The following is a 19,571-nucleotide window of genomic DNA, read 5'->3' as shown; positions in this document are numbered from 1 at the left end:
ACTTTAATACTATTCTGCTTTAAAGTGCGGATTTCATTACATTGATTTGATGCGTTGATTACTCCATGCCTTTTAGTTCATCTTGATTGTGCAACCATCTATGTGTGTTCACCTAGTAGTAATAACAAGTTAGAATAATTTCCATTGGAAAAAGAAATTTGCTTCCAACCAGAGAAAAAAAAAAAAAAATCAATAACATTTTATAACGAGTCAATAACATTTTGTGAATTAAATGAATATATATCTCAAGGTAAAAAGTTTATTCAAATCTTAGAATAACTCTTAATTGACCTATTACATGCTTTCTCTATCTTAAAGGTGAATGGGTTCGATTTGTTCATCGTGTAGCAACCATCATTTTACAATAATATAATTTGGTTAAGATACACAGTGAAAGGAAAATGACAAGATGTCGGTCAGAAATTAAATTGGATCAGAGAAGCTGGCTGTTTCGCATAAACCAAAGGAATAAATTAAGAGGAAAAAACACAATAGTAAAAAAAAAAAAATTGGATAATGATTTACGAAACTTTATGGAAAAAAAATCCCAAGAATCAAGAAAAACACATATAAAAATCATAGAGACAAGCTTTTGATGGAGGACTATTCTTTCACCGGATATTGAACAAAATAAAATGGAACAATCAAGTTGTATTGTCTAAAATATAAATGCTCCCCGTGGAATACAAAAGTTGTTTTAATAAAATCTGGAATAGAGGAACAATTAACAATGTGCGAAGCAGATGTTCCTCATTTCCAAGCAGGGCCAAAGCATCTGTGCAACCACTTGCTTCTCTCCATATGTACTCCAATTTCTACTCCTGCAGCTCCACGAGCAAGTTCCTACATTCGGTCAAAAGAGGTTCCATCAGTTTGAACCGGTGGTTGATTTTTTCTTCAACCGGTGGTTGATTTTTTCTTCTTTTTTTCTTTACCTTTTTTGTGATTTGAGGACTAAGAATATCCCAGTTCATCAACTTGAAAAATGGGCAGAAGTCTTTTCACGGGTCTTTTAATTTTGGCCTTTTCGTGGAAAAAATATGAGATGTCACTTTTGAGGACCAACTATGCGATTGTAACTGCACATGAACCATTAATTAAGGTGTGCATGAGAAGACGACTAAATTTGTACCTTGTGGATGTGTGACCATTTCTTTCCCTTTTGGAAAAAAGAAAATGATTATTTGCTTATAACTCCTTACATTAAATTTTTTATTTTAGAAAAAGAAAAAGCCAGGAGGATTAGACAATAAGTTGAAGTTGTACAACATCTGCAGCAAGACATACATATATAGTATGTTACTCTTAATTGTCACTTGGCCAGTACCTGAATTCTCATGTTGATTGTAGATTCGTTTGTAAAAAGCTATGGCAATAATGAACCATCAAGGAGTCAAACAGGCTTGTTATTTACACTCAAGATATCTAACTTTTTCACTTGTTAATCTCGAGTCGAATTTCGTATGCAAATTAAATTTGCCCCTTTGATCTAATTGGAGGTAGGTTATTTGAGACTACAACCGAAAAATTAATAAAGAATTAATTGGAGTGGTTAATAAGAAGCCCCACAATTAATTGGAGTGGTTAATAAAGAAATCTAACTTTTTCACTTGTTTATATCAGGTGATGTGATATTTCGAGTCAAATTTCGTATGCAAATTAAATTTGCCTCTTTCTTCTAATTGGAGGTAGGTTATTTGAGACTACAACTGAAGAATTAATTGGAGTGGTTAATAAGGAGCCCCAGAATTAGTTGGAGTGGTTAATAAAGATATCTAACTTTTTCACTAGTTTATATCAAGTGATACCTCGAGTCAAATTTCGTATGCAAATTAAATTTGCCCCTTTGATCTAATTCGAGGTAGGTTATTTGAGACTACAACTGAAGAATTGATAAAGAATTAATTGGAGTGGCTAATAAGGAGCCCCGGAATTAATTGGAGTGGTTAATATAGATATCTAACTTTCTCACTAGTTTATATCGGGTAATATCACGAGTCAAACTTCATATGCAAATTAAATTTGCCCCTTTGATCAAATTGGAGGTAGGTTATTTGAGACAACAACTGAAGAATTAATAAAGAAGTAATTGGAGTGGCTAATAAGAAGCCCCATAGTTCCTATCCTCAAAAATTGCTCCCCATAAAAGCTATGGCATCACAATCTCCTCTAGCTCTATTTGATGATGGTCAAAGAACGAATAGGAAAAAAAAATCCCAAGAATCAAGAAAAACACATATAAAAATCATAGAGACAAGCATTTGACGGAGGACTGTTCTTTCACTGGATATTGAACAAAATAAAATGGAACAAATCAAGTTGTAATGTCTAAAATATAAATGCTCCCAGCGGAATACAATAGTTCTTTTTATTTATTTATTAATATCTAGAACGGAGGAACAATTAACAAAGTGCGAAGCAAATGTTGCTCCTTTCCAAGTAGGGCCAAAGCATCTTTGCAACCACTTGCTTCTCTGCATATGTACTCCAATTTCTACTCCTGCAGCTCCACGAGCAAGTTCCTCCATTCAGCCAAAAGAGGTTCCATCAGTTTGAACCGTTGGTTGATTTTTTTCTTCTTTTTTCTTTACCTTTTTTTATTTGAGGACTAGGAATATCCTAGTTCATCAACTTGAAAAATGGGAAGAAGTCTTTTCACGGATCTTTTAATTTTGGCCTTTTCTTGGAAAAAATATGAGATATCACTTTTGAGGACCAACTATGCGATTGTAACTGCACATGAACCAGCAATTAAGGCATGCATGAGAAGATGATTAAATTTGTACCTTGTGGATGTGTGACCATTTATTTCCCTTTTGGAAAATAGAAAATGATTATTTGCTTATAACTCCTTACATTAATTTTTTATTTTAAAAGAGAAAAAGCGGGGAGGATTAGGCAATATGTTGAAGTTGTACAACATCTGCAGCAAGACATACATATATAGTATGTTACTCTCAATTGTCACTTGGCCAGTACCTGAATTTTCATGTTGATTGTAGATTTGTTTGTAAGAAGCAATGGAAATAATGAACCATCAAGGAGTCAAAGGTGCTTGTTATTATTATTATTATTTTTTTTTGGTAAAGGTAAGTAATCAAAGGTGCTTGTTATTTACGCTCAAGATATCTAACTTTTTCACTTGTTTATCTTGAGTCCAATTTCATATGCAAATTAAATTTACCCCTTTGATCTAATTGGAGGTAGGTTATTTGAGACTACAACGAAGAATTAATAAAGAATTAATTGGAGTGGTTAATAAGAAGCCCCACAATTAGTTGGAGTGGTTAATAAAGAAATCTAACATTTTCACTTGTTTATATCTGGTGATATGATATTTCGTGTCAAATTTCGTATGCAAATTAAATTTGCCCCTTTGATCTAATTGGAGGAAGGTTATTTGAGACTACAATTAAAGAATTATTAAAGAATTAATTGGGCTAGTTAATAAGAAGCCCCAGAATTAATTGGAATGGTTAATAAAGATATCTAACTTTTTTCACTAGTTTATATTAGGTGATATCTCAAGTCAAATTTCGTATGCAAATTAAATTTGCCCCTTTGATCTAATTGGAGGTAGGTTATTTGAGGCAACAACTGAAGAATTAATAGAGAATTAATTGGAGTGGCTAATAAGAAGCCCCATAATTCCTATCCTCAAAACTTTCTCCCCATAAAAGCTATGGCATCACAATCTCCTCCGGCTCTATTTGATCTATTATGTGTTGATGGTCAAAGAACGGATAGCAAAAAAAAAAAAAAAAAAAAATCCCAAGAATCAAGAAAAACACATATAAAAATCATAGAGACAAGCTTTTGATGGAGGACTATTCTTTCACCGGATATTGAAAAAATAAAATGGAACAAATCAAGTTGTATTGTCTAAAATATAAATGCTCCGAGCAGAGTACAAAAGTTTTTTTTTTTAATAATATCTGAAATAGAGGAACAATTAACAAAGTGTGAAGCAGATGTTGCTCCTTTCCAAGCAGGGCCAAAGCATATGTGCAGCTACTTGCTTCTCTGCATGTGTACTCCAATTTCTACTCCTGCAGCTCCACGAGCAAGTTCCTACATTCAGCCAAAAGAGGTTCCATCAGTTTGAACTGGTGGTTGATTTTTTCTTCTTTTTTCTTTACCTTTTTTTTTATTTGAGGACTAGGAATATCCCAGTTCATTAACTTGAAAAATGGGCAGAAGTCTTTTCACGGGTCTTTTAAGTTTGGCCTTTTCGTGGAAAAAATATGAGATGTCACTTTTGAGGACCAACTATGCGATTGTAACTGCACATGAACCATCAATTAAGGCGTGCATGAGAAGACGACTAAATTTGTACCTTGTGGATGTGTGACCATTCATTTCCCTTTTGGAAAAAAGAAAATGATTATTTGCTTATAACTCCTTACATTAAATTTTTTTTATTTTAAAAAAGAAGAAGCGGGGAGGATTAGGCAATATGTTGAAGTTGTACAACATCTACAGCAAGACATACATATATAGTATGTTACTCTCAATTGTCACTTGGCCAGTACCTGAATTTTCATGTTGATTGTAGATTCGTTTTTAAGAAGCAATGGAAATAATGAACCATCAAGGAGTCAAAGGTGCTTGTTATTTACGCTCAAGATATCTAACTTTTTCACTTGTTTATCTCGAGTTGAATTTCGTATGCAAATTAAATTTGCCCTTTCGATCTAATTGCAGGTAGGTTATTTGAGACTACAACCGAAGAATTAATAAAGAATTAATTGGAGTGGTTAATAAGAAGCCCCACAATTAATTGGAGTGGTTGATAAAGAAATCTAACTTTTTCACTTGTTTATATCTGGTGATGTGATATTTCGTGTCAAATTTCGTATGCAAATTAAATTTGCCCCTTTGATCTAATTGGAGGAAGGTTATTTGAGACTACAACTAAAGAATTAATGAAGAATTAATTGGGTTGGTTAATAGGAAGCCTCAGAATGAATTGGAGTGGTTAATAAAGATATCTAACTTTTTTCACTAGTTTATATCAGGTGATATCTCGAGTCAAATTTCGTATGCAAATTAAATTTGCCCCTTTGATCTAATTGGAGGTAGTATATTTGAGACAACAACTGAAAAATTAATGAAGAATTAATTGGAGTGGCTAATAAGAAGCCCCATAATTCCTATCCTCAAAAATTGCTCCCCATAAAAGCTATGGCATCACAATCTCCTCTAGCTCTATTTGATCTATTATGTGTTGATGGTCAAAGAACGGATAGCAAAAAAAAAAAAAAAAGATCCCAAGAATCAAGAAAAACACATATAAAAATCATAGAGACAAGCTTTTGATGGAGCATTGTTCTTTCACCGGATATTGAAAAAATAAAATGGAACAAATCAAGTTGTATTGTCTAAAATATAAATGCTCCGAGCAGAGTACAAAAGTTTTTTTAATAATATCTGAAATAGAGGAACAATTAACAAAGTGCAAAGTAGATGTTGCTCCTTTCCAAGCAGGGCCAAAGCATATGTGCAACTACTTGCTTCTCTGCATATGTACTCCAATTTCTACTCCTGCAACTCCACGAGCAAGTTCCTACATTCAGCCAAAAGAGGTTCCATCATTTTGAACTGGTGGTTGATTTTTTCTTCTTTTTTCTTTACCTTTTTTTTTATTTGAGGACTAGGACTATCCCAGTTCATCAACTTGAAAAATGGGCAGAAGTCTTTTCACGGGTCTTTTAATTTTGCCATTTTCGTGGAAAAAATATGAGATGTCACTTTTGAGGACTAACTATGCGATTGTAACTGCACATGAACCATCAATTAAGGCGTGCATGAGAAGACGACTAAATTTGTACCTTGTGGATGTGTGACCATTCATTTCCCTTTTGGAAAAAAGAAAATTATTATTTGCTTATAACTCCTTACATTAAATTTTTTATTTTAGAAAAAGAAAAAGCTAGGAGGATTAGACAATAAGTTGAAGTTGTACAACATCTGCAGCAAGACATACATATATAGTATGTTACTCTTAATTGTCACTTGGCCAGTACCTGAATTCTCATGTTGATTGTAGATTCGTTTGTAAAAAGCTATGGCAATAATGAACCATCAAGGAGTCAAACAGGCTTGTTATTTATGCTCAAGATATCTAACTTTTCACTTGTTTATCTCGAGTCGAATTTCGTATGCAAATTAAATTTGCCCCTTTGATCTAATTGGAGGAAGTATATTTGAGACAACAACTGAAGAATTAATAACGAATTAATTGGAGTGGCTAACAAGAAGCCCCATAATTCCTATCCTCAAAAATTGCTCACCATAAAAGCTATGGCATCACAATCTCCTCCGGCTCTATTTGATCTATTATGTGCTGATGGTCAAAGAACGAATAGCCTGCCTAGGAATTGGGTAACAAACTACCCGCTTGCTCTATTTGATCCATTATTTGCTGATGCTCTTGATGTTTATGCACCAAACTTGGTTAAGTAAATTACTATCGATCGTATTTTCGACTAAAAAAAAAAAACTCTCCTTCAGCTCTTCTATCACATACGTGCTCTAGTACAAACACAAAAATATATAATAAATAAATAAATAATAAAAGATGACAATATCATGTCACCGTCTTTAGTGTACATGCTTTTATACTTGGTTCATTTTTCATTTCGATGGTCCGTCATGCTTTGTTAATCCAATGTGTCATGATGAGAGCTCGGCCTTGATATAATTTAAGACGAGTCTTTCGAAACCAAACAAGTGAATACTCCTTCCATTTATCATTAACTAGAATCATGATTGTCGCTGGACGGAAATGGAGATTAATGATCAGGAGAGGGTGTGGAATGTGATAAATTCAACAGTCGCATCATTGGCCTAGACCTCAATTGCACTTGTCTACCACCACTAATCTTTTTAATCAGCTTTAGTGTGTTCACATTCTATCAAAGCTTCTATCATTTCCAAGGAATTTATGTTTATTTGCAATATTATCATAATCGTGTATAATGCATCCATTATTTAGATAAAACAGTGACGACATATGAGATTTGAAAAATGTTTTTGATCGATGATTATGATTTTTTTTTTTTCGTGATTTGAGGGCTACTCCTACTCCTAGGATTGGAGAATGACTTCATTCATTGACTTGAAAGATAGGCAAAAGTCTTTTCGGTTGTCTCTCAAAGTTGGTCATTTTTGTGGAAAAAATGTGAGATGTCATTTAAGAGTACTAACTATGTGATATGAACCGTTAATCACGACATGCACGAGAATCGACCTAATTTGTCTCTTGTAGATTTGTGACCATTTTTTTCTCTTTTGCAAAAAAAAAAATGCTTATTTGCTTATAACTTTTAATATTACTTCAACAACACAAAAAAAGCAGGGAGACTCGAGCAATATGTTAAAAAGTCTATGGCAAGACATACACAAATAGTTCGATTGATTATTAGTAAGGTATCCCACGTTGATTGTGGATTCATTTAAAAAAAAAAAAAAAAACGAGAGAGAGAGCATTCGTGCAACCATCTGCTTCTCTGAATATGTGATCAATTTTGCATTCCCACAGCTCTGTGAGAAGTTCCAGCAATCGGCCAAAAGAGGTTCCATCTGTAAATGTGCCTGTGAGTACCTATAATTGCTTGAATAACAGGCATAACATCCATTCCGATATGTGAATGTGCAACCTTATTGGCTAGTTCTAGTTTAAGGACATCACATAATTTCTGCCACGATGTGTTCACCGTACGTCAAAACTTCTATAATTCCAGAGAGATTTATGCCTATTCATAATTCATTGTAATGGTGCATATTTTATTATTATTTATATATAAAAAAACGAGGTGACAATATCTAAAAATTGAAAATATTTCAAATCAATGATTGATTTTTATTTTTTAATTAATGACTCCAATATGTTAACCTAAAAGGGTGGGGAAAAGCCTTTTCACGCGTCTCTCAATTTTGGTCTTTTCGTGGAAAACATGAAAGATTCCATTTTAAACTCACACGCCTTTGACATAACTATTTTGTGCTCTTTTTCTTTTTGGCCAAGAGAACTATAATGTTCACAATCGGAGGTTGGAAAAGCTCTGTCCAAACGAAGCTTCCCAATCCTCCTAAGTAGAGAAAAGCTCGAAAGAGGAGTCTTTGCCCATTTGAACCGAGAGCACGACTAAGTCGACTACGTGATTTGCAGGACCCTCTTTGGCCAAACCGTTCGACATGACTCCAACTCTAGACGAGATTACGTGAACAACCCTGTGCCGAGATTTTCAGTTAGATATCTGGAAGAGTACGAACGAGCAACCAAACCCTAAGCAATTCAAGTCCTATAGGCAACATCGCATAAAGTTAGTCATATAATTTACGTCTCCATTTGCATAGTGCAATATAAGCTTCCATGCTGAAATAAATAAATACTAATGATTTTCAAATATGTTATTTCAAGTAAACCAGCACCGTACAGACCAAAATGCTGTTATCGTTACACTATAAGAGTGGAGAATGGAAATCGAATATTCTCACATCAAAATTATTTTTTGGTGCGATAACGGCTGAAAGATGTTTGAAAAAGAAAAGAGAAATGATGAATACCCATACACTTGAGACAAAGCTTTTTTTCTTCTCTCTTTTACGATGAATAATATAATTAAATAAACGAAACAAGTCTACTTATACTGTCAGAAAGATATGTACTCTCAGCGGAGTCATTATACGAAAGGTCTTTAATAACATCCGGAACGGAGAAATAAATAGCAAATTGCAGACGTTGTTCCTTTCCAAGCAGGCTAAGGCATCCGTGTAACCACATGCTTTTCTAAATACGTGCTCAATTTTTTTTACTGAAGATAGAGTGTTCCCCCTCCCTTTTTTTTTCGGTAAATAGCAGAACAACATTAAATAAAAATAGTCAAGTTTCATCGTCTGGAGTATATGTACTCCCAGCGGAGTCTACATACAAAAAGGTCTTTAATAACATCTGGCAAAAAGAAATAGGAAAAACAAACTGCAGATGTTCTTCCTTTGCAAGAAGAGCCAAAGAATCCGCGCAACCATCTTCTTCTTTGAAAATGGGTTAATTTGTGTACTTGTATAGCTCTATAAGCAGGTTCCTGCAGTCAGCCAAAATGGGTTTTATCAATAAATTATGCTTATGGGTGCTTATAATTGCTTGAATAACGGACATGGCATCCATTTCTACGTGTAAACGATTGAAAATATTAGCTAATTCTAATCTAAGGTCGTCTCTTAGCGCCATGTTTCTTTCGCGATGTGTTCACCGTTTGTTAGAGCTTCTATAATACTGAGCGATTTATACTCTCTCATACTTTTTCCATAACCACGGATATTTTGTTGTTATAAACTTGGATATGATATATAAAATCTGAAATTACTTTCAATCAATAATTATGATTTTTTTTTTTTTTTTTTTGTGATTCTAGGACTACATGTACCATTGGAACCTTCTTATATGTCAATTTACACGACGGGCAAAAGTCTTCTCCCTGGTCTCTCAAGTTTGGTTCTTATGTGGAAAAAAATATGCGATGTCATCTAGGATGACCAAGTATGCAATTATGACTGCACACAAACCGTCAATCATGACATGCATGAAAGTGCCATCTAATTTGTACCTTGTTCATGTATGACCATATTAAAAGGTTTATAAAAATTTTCTCTTTGTATAAGTAAAATTTACAAGTGATGGTGTGAAAATAACTCCCTCTTCATTTAGTGAGATCAAATCCTTGGAATTAGGATTGCAAATATGTCCATTAACACACCATCAAGAAGGTACAAACCTTTGACATCTTCTAAAGCATACAAGCGATGAAATGATTTTTTCCGTCAATCCACATCCTGCGACTCTGGCCATGTATAGCACCAATCTAATGGATATTTAATTTCTATTACGACTCTTTCTTCAATCAAAGTCAAGTGTCTTTTCAGATGGGTATGGTGCTTGAATGGCCAATGAAATTTCCACAACTGAATTGCTTCTCACTATCTATAAAAAGCTTCTCTAGTGGAAACGAACTCTACCAAAAAGCATAATAGCGAAACAAAAATATGGCACCCTTGTTGTTCTACATGTTTTGTACATGGATTGTCTTTCTCGTGATGATTCATACTCCACTTGCTAAGCCACTATGCCATCCAGATGAGAGCTCAACCCTAATGGAATTTAAGCGAAGTTTCAAAATCAACATAACAGCTCTTCCGTGTGTTTACCCAAAGTTTGAATCATGGTCACTAGATGGACATGGAGATTGCTGCTCATGGGATGGCGTCGAGTGTGATGAGGCCACTAGTCATGTGATAGGCCTAGACCTTAGCCACGGCTGTCTCTTTGGTACTTTATCTTCTAACACTAGCCTCTTTCGCCTACTCCACTTGGAATCGCTTAATCTTGCTTGGAATGACTTCAACTCTTCCTCAATCCCATACGGCTTCAGCAATCTTTCTCAATTGCATTACCTTAATCTCTCTAGCTCACACTTATCAGGAAAAGTCCCTTCAGATATTTCACGGCTCTCCAGATTAGTTTCTCTTGATTTGAATTCGGGGTGGGATCTTGAGGCGTCTCTTGGTCTTTATTGGTTGGATATTCTTAAGATGCCCAACATAGACAACTTTATTCAAAACTTAACTATGCTTAAAGAACTTGATCTCTCTTTTATAAACATGTCATCACCATTCCCTCATGTACTTGCAAACTTCTCGTCTTTGAAGTCACTTAAGCTTGGACAATGTCAGCTGCATGGAGAATTTCCAGTGAGCATCTTTCAGCTACCAAACTTGGAAACCCTTGACATTAGCTACAATTTCTACCTTTCTGGTTTTATTCCTGAATTACATTGGGGTAATCCCCTTAAATTCTTGTCTCTTTGGGGAACGAATTTTTCTGGGGAAATACCTATTTCGATCGGAAACCTTGTTTTCTTGAATGAATTATCAATTTCTGAATGTAATTTCTCAGGTTTACTTCCCACTTCAATGGCCAATCTTTCTCAGCTTGCTTATTTAGATTTATCATTGAATAAATTTCATGGTCAAATCCCTGCTTTCTTTGCCAATCTTACCCATCTATCATATCTAGATCTCAATTACAATAATTTTAGTGGTGGTAATGGGCATTGGTTTGTCAACTTGGCGAAACTCACCAATTTGAACCTTGCAGGTAATAGTTCATCTAATAGCAATGTTCTTTAACAAGAAAAAAAAAACAAACAAAATGTTGAGATTCAATCGATAGCCAAACTCACCATCCTTTGTTTTCTTTTTTCTTTTTTCTTTTTTTACATTTGGCAGATTGTCACTTAAGCGGTCCTATTACATATTCATTCGAGAACTTGACTCAGTTGGTTTCCCTTGAACTCGATGACAACAATTTGCAAGGTAAAATTCCAAACTCATTATGGGAACTCAAGGATCTTGAATTTCTTTATCTTCATGGGAATAATTTGAGTGGCACCGTGGATTTACATAAACTCAAGAAATTGATAGTGTTAGATTTGTCCTTCAACAACATATCTTTTGTCAGCAAGGCTGAGATCAATGTCACTCTTCCAAAACTTTCCAGTTTGCATTTAGATTCATGCAACTTACATGAGTTCCCCAAGTTTTTAGGCTACCCAGGCATATTAGAGAATATATATCTTTCAAACAACAAAATCGGAGGGAGTATTCCTATGTGGATGTGGAATGGCAGCAGAGAATCCTTGCTCGCTATGGATCTTTCCCACAATTTTCTAACCGGCTTTGGAAATAATCAGATCAATCTACCATTACCCATGTTGATCTTTCTTGACATTAGTTCTAACCAGCTCAAAACAGAACTCCCTAGTCCACCTCCATTAGTGGCATACTATAATATCTCCCAAAACTTCCTCTTCGGAGAAATCCAATCTGTTTGTAGTGGGAGATCCCTCATCATTCTGGATTTATTCAACAATAGTCTGAATGGCACAATTCCTCCATGTGTGGGAAATATCAATTATTTGTCAACTCTGAATCTTAGGAAAAATAAACTTGTGGGCATGATTCCCAGTGCTTACCCAAAAGGCTGTGTGTTGGAGATTATAGACCTCTCAGAGAATCGATTGCAAGGGCCTGTCCCGAGATCTTTGGCGAATTGTACAAAGCTAGAGTATCTGAACCTTGCTCACAATCAAATTCTTGATGAGTTCCCTTTATGGCTATCAGAGTTGAACGAGTTGAAAGTTGTTATCTTGAAATTCAATAAGTTCCATGGTCCAATTGAAGCTTATCAAAGCCAGTTTAACTTCAGCTATATGCATATCATGGACCTTTCATATAATAGTTTCAGTGGCGAACTTCCTTCCAAGTTGTTGCAGAGTTTCCATGCAATGGAAGTGATAACTAAGCAAGAACGGTTAGAATATATGAAAACTTTGGCACTCCGTCCATCTGACAATTTAAGTGTGGGAGTTGTGGATTATCACATGAAATTAATAAATAAAGGTACAGAAATGGAATACTCAAAGGTTCCATTTGCACTTATGCAAATTGACTTCTCCAATAACAAATTCAAAGGACACATACCCGATCTCATTGGAGATTTGAAGTCACTTATCTTGCTTAACCTTTCAAGCAATGTTCTAACCGGTTCCATCCCGCCATCCTTAGCAAATTTGACATTGCTAGAATCTCTAGATCTTTCTAGAAACAAGCTCTCCGGAGAGATCCCTCAAAAGCTAGCCCAACTTACATTTCTTTCATCTTTCAATGTCTCTGATAATCAATTGTCGGGACCAATACCACGAGGGAGTCAGTTCAACACATTCTCAATTGATTCATTCGCCATGAATGAGGGTTTATGTGGAAGTCCTTTGCCAAAAAATTGCATAGAGGTTGGGGATAACTTACCACTACCACCATCTCCCCATGAAAAATTTGGTGAAGAGTCTCTATTCAACTCAGAGTGGAAATTTGTGCTAATTGGCGCCGGAGTCGGGTTTTTGATCGGCATTGTGCTAGGAAACTTTATCATTGATGAGAAAAGTAGGTGGTTCTTACACTACTCGGAGAGAATGTCAAAAGGATGGAAAAGATTGAGAAGGCATTGAAAAATAAAGAGTTGTGCATGTAGTCAGATACTTATGCGACACCATCATAAATGTAACCCTTTGTGTGTTCAACTTGTAATGGAAATATGAAAAGATAGAGCATACAATATTCCTCTTGTCGTACTATCATTCAGTTGAATTTAAAAATCATCTCTTTTTCTATTTTAGAATAACATGGCTTGTCCTTTCTCACGCTCTTTACCTTTATATGTTTGAAAGAACTTAATCTTAAAACCTGCATTTTTTCCGGCAAAATTAAGCATGTAGTAGATTTGCAAAAAAGAACTAAGAAATAAATAATGGTAAAAAAAAAAAAAAAAGAGGAAAGTCCTTAGGTTCGGCCCTATACAGTCCAATACGCCCATCACTTGCGAGGCCCAATCCGGGCAGCCCAGGTCTGATTGAAGTGAATTGAAGCCCACAGGACTTCATAGACAAGCCCCGGCCTTTTTCCTTCTTTGCTTCTTCTTCTTCTTCTTCTTTTCTTCTTCTCTTTCGTCTCTAAAGCTCAGACGCGCACGTGATGGAGGCGAGGAGCGAAGCAGTTGGAGCAAAGATTTGAGCACACGCGCGAAGCAAAGCAATACACGATGGCCATTTTTCCCTCTGGATTTTCTCTCCATCGCCATCAATCCACCGTCCACCACCTCCAGTCACTGTTGGCCATCCCAGCCGCTCGAGCTCATTCGCAGCAGAAACAGAGCACCTGCACCAGGGGACAGAGGTCGCCAAAACCCACCGAGACTTAATTGGTGCGAACTCCTCTCGTCGATTTTGTCTCACTAATAGGTTTCCTTCATTGATTTCGGGCCACCGGTCGACGCCGTTTGCCATTCCCGAATCGTCTGGTTCTGTTCTAGTCCGTTTTGAGGCCGAGATATCCGAAGAGTTCGAGTCTTCCTTTGAAGCTTCTTCGCCGGCGCCAATCATCCGAGTCAACGGCTCTAAGAACTTGGTTATCTGTTCTATCACCATGGGTGGCCAGAGGCTGCATCTCCGAGGTATGTACATCATTTCTCTGTTTTAGTAAGCTGAGTGCGAACGTTGCAATTTAAGCTCGAGTGAAAATCGAGTACCGATTATTGATAAAATAGGCATAATTTAATGTCACTGAAATTCTCTGGATCGGAATCAATATTTCGACGATGCTTCCGTGCTCTGTGTTTGAACCGATCATTAATTGTTCGTGAAAACGACCGAGTGAGATCGCATATGTATTGGAGAGGCTGTCTTTCTGAAGTTGAATGCTTATACGTTTATCTCATACTCAGATCGTGATATATGCATATAATTCGCTAGTCTTGCTTCTGCTTCCTTTGATTTTAAGTCATGGCTGTGACTTCGAAGTGACTGTGTTGCTTCGTTTTCTCTCTGTGTTCCATATGCTATGCTGCTTCGCTCTACACGCGCATCCCTTCATACCGTCAACCACTTCTTGGCGGAGGCTGCGGTGGTGGGAAGCCGGTTGGCCGTCTCCACCTCCGCCTCAGGGACGGCATCGAAGAGAAAAGGCAGAGACATTTTTCGGGAAGAGGCTGCTGAGTCTGGTGTGCGCAGAGCGCAGTGCGGGTGGGAACGACTTGCAAGTGGAAAAAGGGAGGAGGCGCGGTGTGAAGTACGGGCTCAACCGCATCGTCAAAGAGCTTCGCAAGCTCAAGCGCTACAAGCACGCCATCGAGGTTCTCCTCTCTCTATGTTGAACTTAGTTAACACACGAGCAGTTCTCGTACTTCTGGGTGGTTCGCCATATGGAAGCTCGAATGCTTTAATATAAGCGAAGAGTCGATTCTTCAGAGAAATGGACACCATTGAAAAGGCAAAGCTATGAAAGGAGAGCTCTATTAGTTCAAAATTATAGGTAGATAGGAGCTAAGCAAGTGACTGATATTAAGTACGTTTCTCGACGTGGTGGTTAAATTAATCTAGCGTATACCACATTCATATCTCTGATTTGCAAACCAATTTTACTCGGGTGTCTAAATGGCCAATAATATGTCAGTAACAACTTCTAATTAAATCTTGAATGCATAATTGATTGAGAAGACCAAACAAGGTAATTGCACAATCAGAACGCTTGCTTCAAACAGACTATTTTACTTTTTAAACCGCAAATAAATTCATTGCTAGGAGTTGATCGAGTTCTTACACAAAATTCTACTTTCATGAAATGCCTAGTAGATATAGCCAGCCATCAATCCGAGAGAGTTGTGGAGCCGCAACATTCGTGGTGACTTAGTCAATACCTCCAACAGAATCCGAATCAAGCAATGATATGCCTTCTCAAGGGGTCAACACAAATGTATGAGTTCAATAACAGGATCTAGCAACAAGTGGAACTTGTGAATGAAATGGAGATGTAAACTTGAGTTGATTGATCAGAGGCGACAGTATTTTAGATTTATGAGCTATATCTAGAATTGTTTCCTGACAAAGAAACTCACTGGACAATAATAAGCGAGTCACAAGAACAATCGCATACGAGTCGAATATATCTGCATATTAATGTGTGTATGCTGATGTACTCACAGATAACACGTGCATCTTGTTCATAATGAAGATGAGAGCTGCTCATTTTGTTATTGAGTTACTTGGCTTAGCACTAAAGACGTTTGCGACAAATTTCTGATATTTTATGAATGCCAGAACATGACGGAGATTGAGAAAAGAGCCAACAGAACTCCTTATCTAGAAAGTGCAAATTCTGTCCATGTCAAGGGCCTCATGACTTGGAACAGTGCCTTCTGGAACTGTTCACTGAAGCCCTCTAGTGATCCAGTATTGTCAATTACTATGTCTGCCTTAGACCTTTTCAAATCCAACAGCATCTGAGCATTTATTTTGTTCCCAGCATCTTCCTTGTTTGTTCTCTCTTGCCATAAGCCGTCAAAGCCGAGTTCCTGGATCAACCCAGACAACAACGATGGGCTTTGTCCACTTATCCTTCTTTGCCTCAAACAATGATGGGATGTCAAGAACAATAACCTTATGTCCTTTCAACCAAAGTTTCAACATTTCTCAGAAGATGCCGAATGATATGTAAGGAGCCAGCAGCCTAAACATAAGTAAGCACAGAAAGCTTCAGGGAATTAGAAGATTAGAAGGTTTCTTAGCTTGAAGTTTAATGCAACTGTTAATGCATCATCCAAACAAACATGAAGAAATCCAAGGTGCATCATTGGCTTCAGAAAGAATAACTCAGCTATGACCAAGGCAATGAAGATGCAAAAATTTTGAGAGGATGTCACAAATTACAGACAGCGACTACATCCATGACAGGTTAGAAAGAACTCAAAAAATACAATTTATCTCCTGTTTCATCAGAGTAAGTAATTTCCCTAGTCGAGCAGAATCTTATGCATCTGTACTTATGCGTTGTAAATTTGCTGTTGTGTCCAGCATGCTTCGATCCCCGTTTTGAAGTTAGAGTTAGTACTGCAAGTTTAGTTCAGATTTACCATTACCCATTCAAGACTTGACGCATTGCAGGATCAGAGAAGACAATTTGACCCAACTTTGGCTTATCAACTTCTCCATCAGCTTGTAGAATCTCCTCCCCAAACGCAGCAACAACTTTTTTCTACTCACCAGTCCCTTTCTTTAATACGTCCTGCAAGCACAAGAAGGAATCCAAGAATTCCAAGAAGGAAAATACAGTCTTCAAGTCCTATCAAGTGGCAACGTACCATCTGCCCTACATGGATCAACCCAATCATTGAAACTTGCTAGAACGAGAATAACTCCCTGCAGTATTTTACTTGTACTCTTAAGCGAAACTATCTACCCGTTGTTACATGACACAGTTTAAGGTTGCCATACTCTACCATCTCATAAAGGGAAATCATGAGTATATAGAAATTGACGGAAGCTTACAGTAGGAGGAACACTAAAAAACAAAATGCAACAAAGCTCCTTAAAAAGGAAACTGTTCAGCCAAAAACAAAAGCATCATTTACCCAGTCGAACAAGAAAGTGAGATCTTTTGAAGAACAGGACTCTCAAGTTTGTGCAATGTTTCTTTTTGTTGGAGATTCCAACTACTAGAACATCCCCTTGTTTTTCATATTTCTCTTAAAGAAGGAAAGAAATCAATAGTAAACATACTCGGCAAAAATAAAATAAACCATCTACTATTTCCTTGCTTTCGTATTTCTAGACAGAATTCGATGTACATAATGTGATTAATTTACAGTCATCTAGTTTAGGAAAACTCTCAAAAGATACTTTTCAAAGATCGCTGTAACAGAACAGAATAAAGGAACATTCTTGAGGAATATAAAGGGAATCACAACTAGGCAAAGAAATCAATAGGACCAATAATCATAACTCAAGCAATATCAACAAAAAAAGAATACACGAGCGACGATGTCGGCATCAACAACAGGGACACCATGGGCCTTGAAATGGTTGGAGACTATACTCTTCTCTGATGCAATTCCACCAGTCAGACCGACAACCCTCATTCTTCCTATCGAACTTCAAGTTATCAGATCAAATGCTCTAAAAAGTCGGGACACGATCTATCTAGTATCTACTACACACCAGAAAAAAGAAAAAGGTATATTTGTCATTCTCGCTTGATTAACAAAATCAACGTCTACATGTAAACTTTAAATGGCACAACCTCTACATACAATTAATCTCATAAAAAAACAGGTTGGCAAAGATAAACATTGAACATGACTTCCGATAAGAGTCACCAAGATTTATTATAAAAAAAAAAATGTGGCATCGATTGTTAATTAACATTCATGATCATAAAGGTCTTGGAGCAACTAGGTGATCATGCAAATGTTTTTGTAGCGGAGGTCATTTTCTTCTAACAATAATCCTATCCTAGACTAGGAAATCAATTAACAATCAATGTATTGAAGTGCAATGTGGGAATTTAAACACCCGATATATTGAAGTACATTTATCTAACTACGAAAATGTAAACCCGATACAAGTCGGGCAAAGAATAGCAATAGCCACGTTATAAGCCCTACGACATGATTCCCCATGATTTGAATTCAAATTAAGTTCAATTACATGTTCAAAAGATCAACCTTTTAAGTCTAAGCTAAATCAAAAGTATCCACTAAAAACCTTAAGTTAAAGGTTATGCTAACTATATGTAAAATTAAAGCTATATCGAACTTTAAAATGAAACAAACTGATTAAGGCCTCTTTCTAAACTATTTTCTGATTTTGTTCTTAATCTTTTCCCTTTTTTATTTTTTATTATTATTTCCAATTCGGAAAACCGGGACTGGCCGGGCTCTTGAACCCAGCCTGACCAAGGACCGAACCCGAATCCTGCTTACCTGGGCCATGGAGCGGATCGGGCTCCTGTGTTGAGCCCTGTCGGCCTGGGGCCCAGTCCCCAAGGCCCTAACGTAAAACTAAAACCCAATTTTTAGTTCCTCCCATCTTACCCAAGGCCCAGCCCATTTGCCTATTTCGGCCAGCACAGTTCGAGGCCCGGCCTCCAACCCTATTTCAGCCAGCCCAGGCCCAAAACACTAAACAAAAAAGCTAGATCGATCCAAGTCACTAGAAGAAAATGGACAGATGCACTGACTTCAATGTTCATGAAAATCAAGCTTAACAACTAATGACCGAGCAAATCGCATCAAGAAGTGCTTACGGATTCGAGCAGAAGTAGAAGTCATTTCTTAGACACTTCTCAGAAACATTTCGTTGAGCAACTCTTATGCGCTCGACTAAAAGTGATACGGCATTCTGATGAATTGACATTTTGGTGTCAAGTTCATCCTACATCGATCAGAGGACATCTCAGGTTGATGAAAACACTTCAAACAGATCTAAGATATGCTTTCACAGAAACAAACAAAGCCTCGGTCTCATTTTAGAACAACACTAACTGAGGCCACTATATCAAACAGGTGGCGAGCACGGATGAAGGAGGCAGTATTGATCGTTTTAGAATTCGAACTCAGATTTAGACCCAAAGAAATGAACAAGAAACACTCGAAGTCGGCCATATCAACTTACTCAAACCCAGCATGCGTATGAACTTAAGAAAAAAAAAAAAAAACAAAAAGACGAGTCTCGGCCAAAAGAACGCGGAGCAACAAGGGTTTAAGTGAACGGGGGGTTTTAGTAGCAAAAACTCTTACCCGACTCGAAGATGACAGCCACAGGGCGAGCTCGAGGCAAGTCGAACTACGGCCACCCCCGCCTGTCATCGTCTCCGAGCCGAGATCCTCGGAGCAAAGAACTTGAACCCAGCGACTAAAGAACTCATCGGAAGTGTTTGGAATCGGGAGAGGGAGGATCTCGGCAGGATGTCATCGGACAGCAACGATGGGAGTGGTTGGTCGAGTGACATGAAGGAGAGGGAGTTCACGAGAGTCCAACGAGAAAAAACCGAGAAGTCGTTTAGTCTCATACGTGGATTCAAATTGCACGCTTTACAAAGAAAAAAAGACTCCCTTCTTCTTCTTTCCTTTGACATTTTCTCTGCCCTCACCGTCACCCAAGTCCCACATCGACTATTAGAAC

The 19,571-nt window shown here is 37.0% G+C and overlaps 2 protein-coding genes and 1 pseudogene across 2 annotated transcripts; 2 read left to right on the top strand and 1 right to left on the bottom strand.

The window, feature by feature from the left end:
- The first annotated feature begins 10,155 nt into the window (after positions 1-10,155).
- LOC120293660 (receptor-like protein 7) lies at positions 10,156-13,067 on the top strand. The gene is made up of 3 exons (XM_039313365.1): positions 10,156-10,840; positions 10,958-11,158; positions 11,290-13,067. The coding sequence occupies exons 1-3, from the start codon at positions 10,156-10,158 to the stop codon at positions 13,065-13,067; spliced, it is 2,664 nt and encodes an 887-aa protein (XP_039169299.1).
- Positions 13,068-14,302: 1,235 nt separating this feature from the next.
- On the top strand, positions 14,303-15,538 carry LOC108959883. The gene is made up of 2 exons (XM_039312579.1): positions 14,303-14,746; positions 15,246-15,538. The coding sequence occupies exons 1-2, from the start codon at positions 14,312-14,314 to the stop codon at positions 15,249-15,251; spliced, it is 441 nt and encodes a 146-aa protein (XP_039168513.1). The 5' UTR covers positions 14,303-14,311; the 3' UTR covers positions 15,252-15,538.
- Positions 15,539-15,684: 146 nt separating this feature from the next.
- LOC120293395 lies at positions 15,685-17,527 on the bottom strand (annotated as a pseudogene).
- Between the last annotated feature and the right edge of the window lie 2,044 nt (positions 17,528-19,571).

This window comes from Eucalyptus grandis, chromosome 5 (assembly GCF_016545825.1).
Source record: "Eucalyptus grandis isolate ANBG69807.140 chromosome 5, ASM1654582v1, whole genome shotgun sequence".
In the NCBI taxonomy this organism is placed as follows: Eukaryota; Viridiplantae; Streptophyta; class Magnoliopsida; order Myrtales; family Myrtaceae; genus Eucalyptus; species Eucalyptus grandis.
Note: the sequence above shows the minus strand (reverse complement) of the source record. Positions and strands in the feature narration are given on the sequence as shown.

What these genes read in the sequence shown, in the direction of transcription:
- LOC120293660 (XM_039313365.1), top strand. Translation starts at nt 10,156, where the DNA reads ATGGAATTTAAGCGAAGTTTCAAAATCAACATAACAGCTCTTCCGTGT. An exon ending in TATTCCTGAATTACATTGGG is followed by an intron (nt 10,841 to 10,957) that starts GTAATCCCCTTA and finishes GTAATTTCTCAG; the next exon opens with GTTTACTTCCCACTTCAATG. An exon ending in CACCAATTTGAACCTTGCAG is followed by an intron (nt 11,159 to 11,289) that starts GTAATAGTTCAT and finishes TACATTTGGCAG; the next exon opens with ATTGTCACTTAAGCGGTCCT.
- LOC108959883 (XM_039312579.1), top strand. Translation starts at nt 14,312, where the DNA reads ATGCTTATACGTTTATCTCATACTCAGATCGTGATATATGCATATAAT.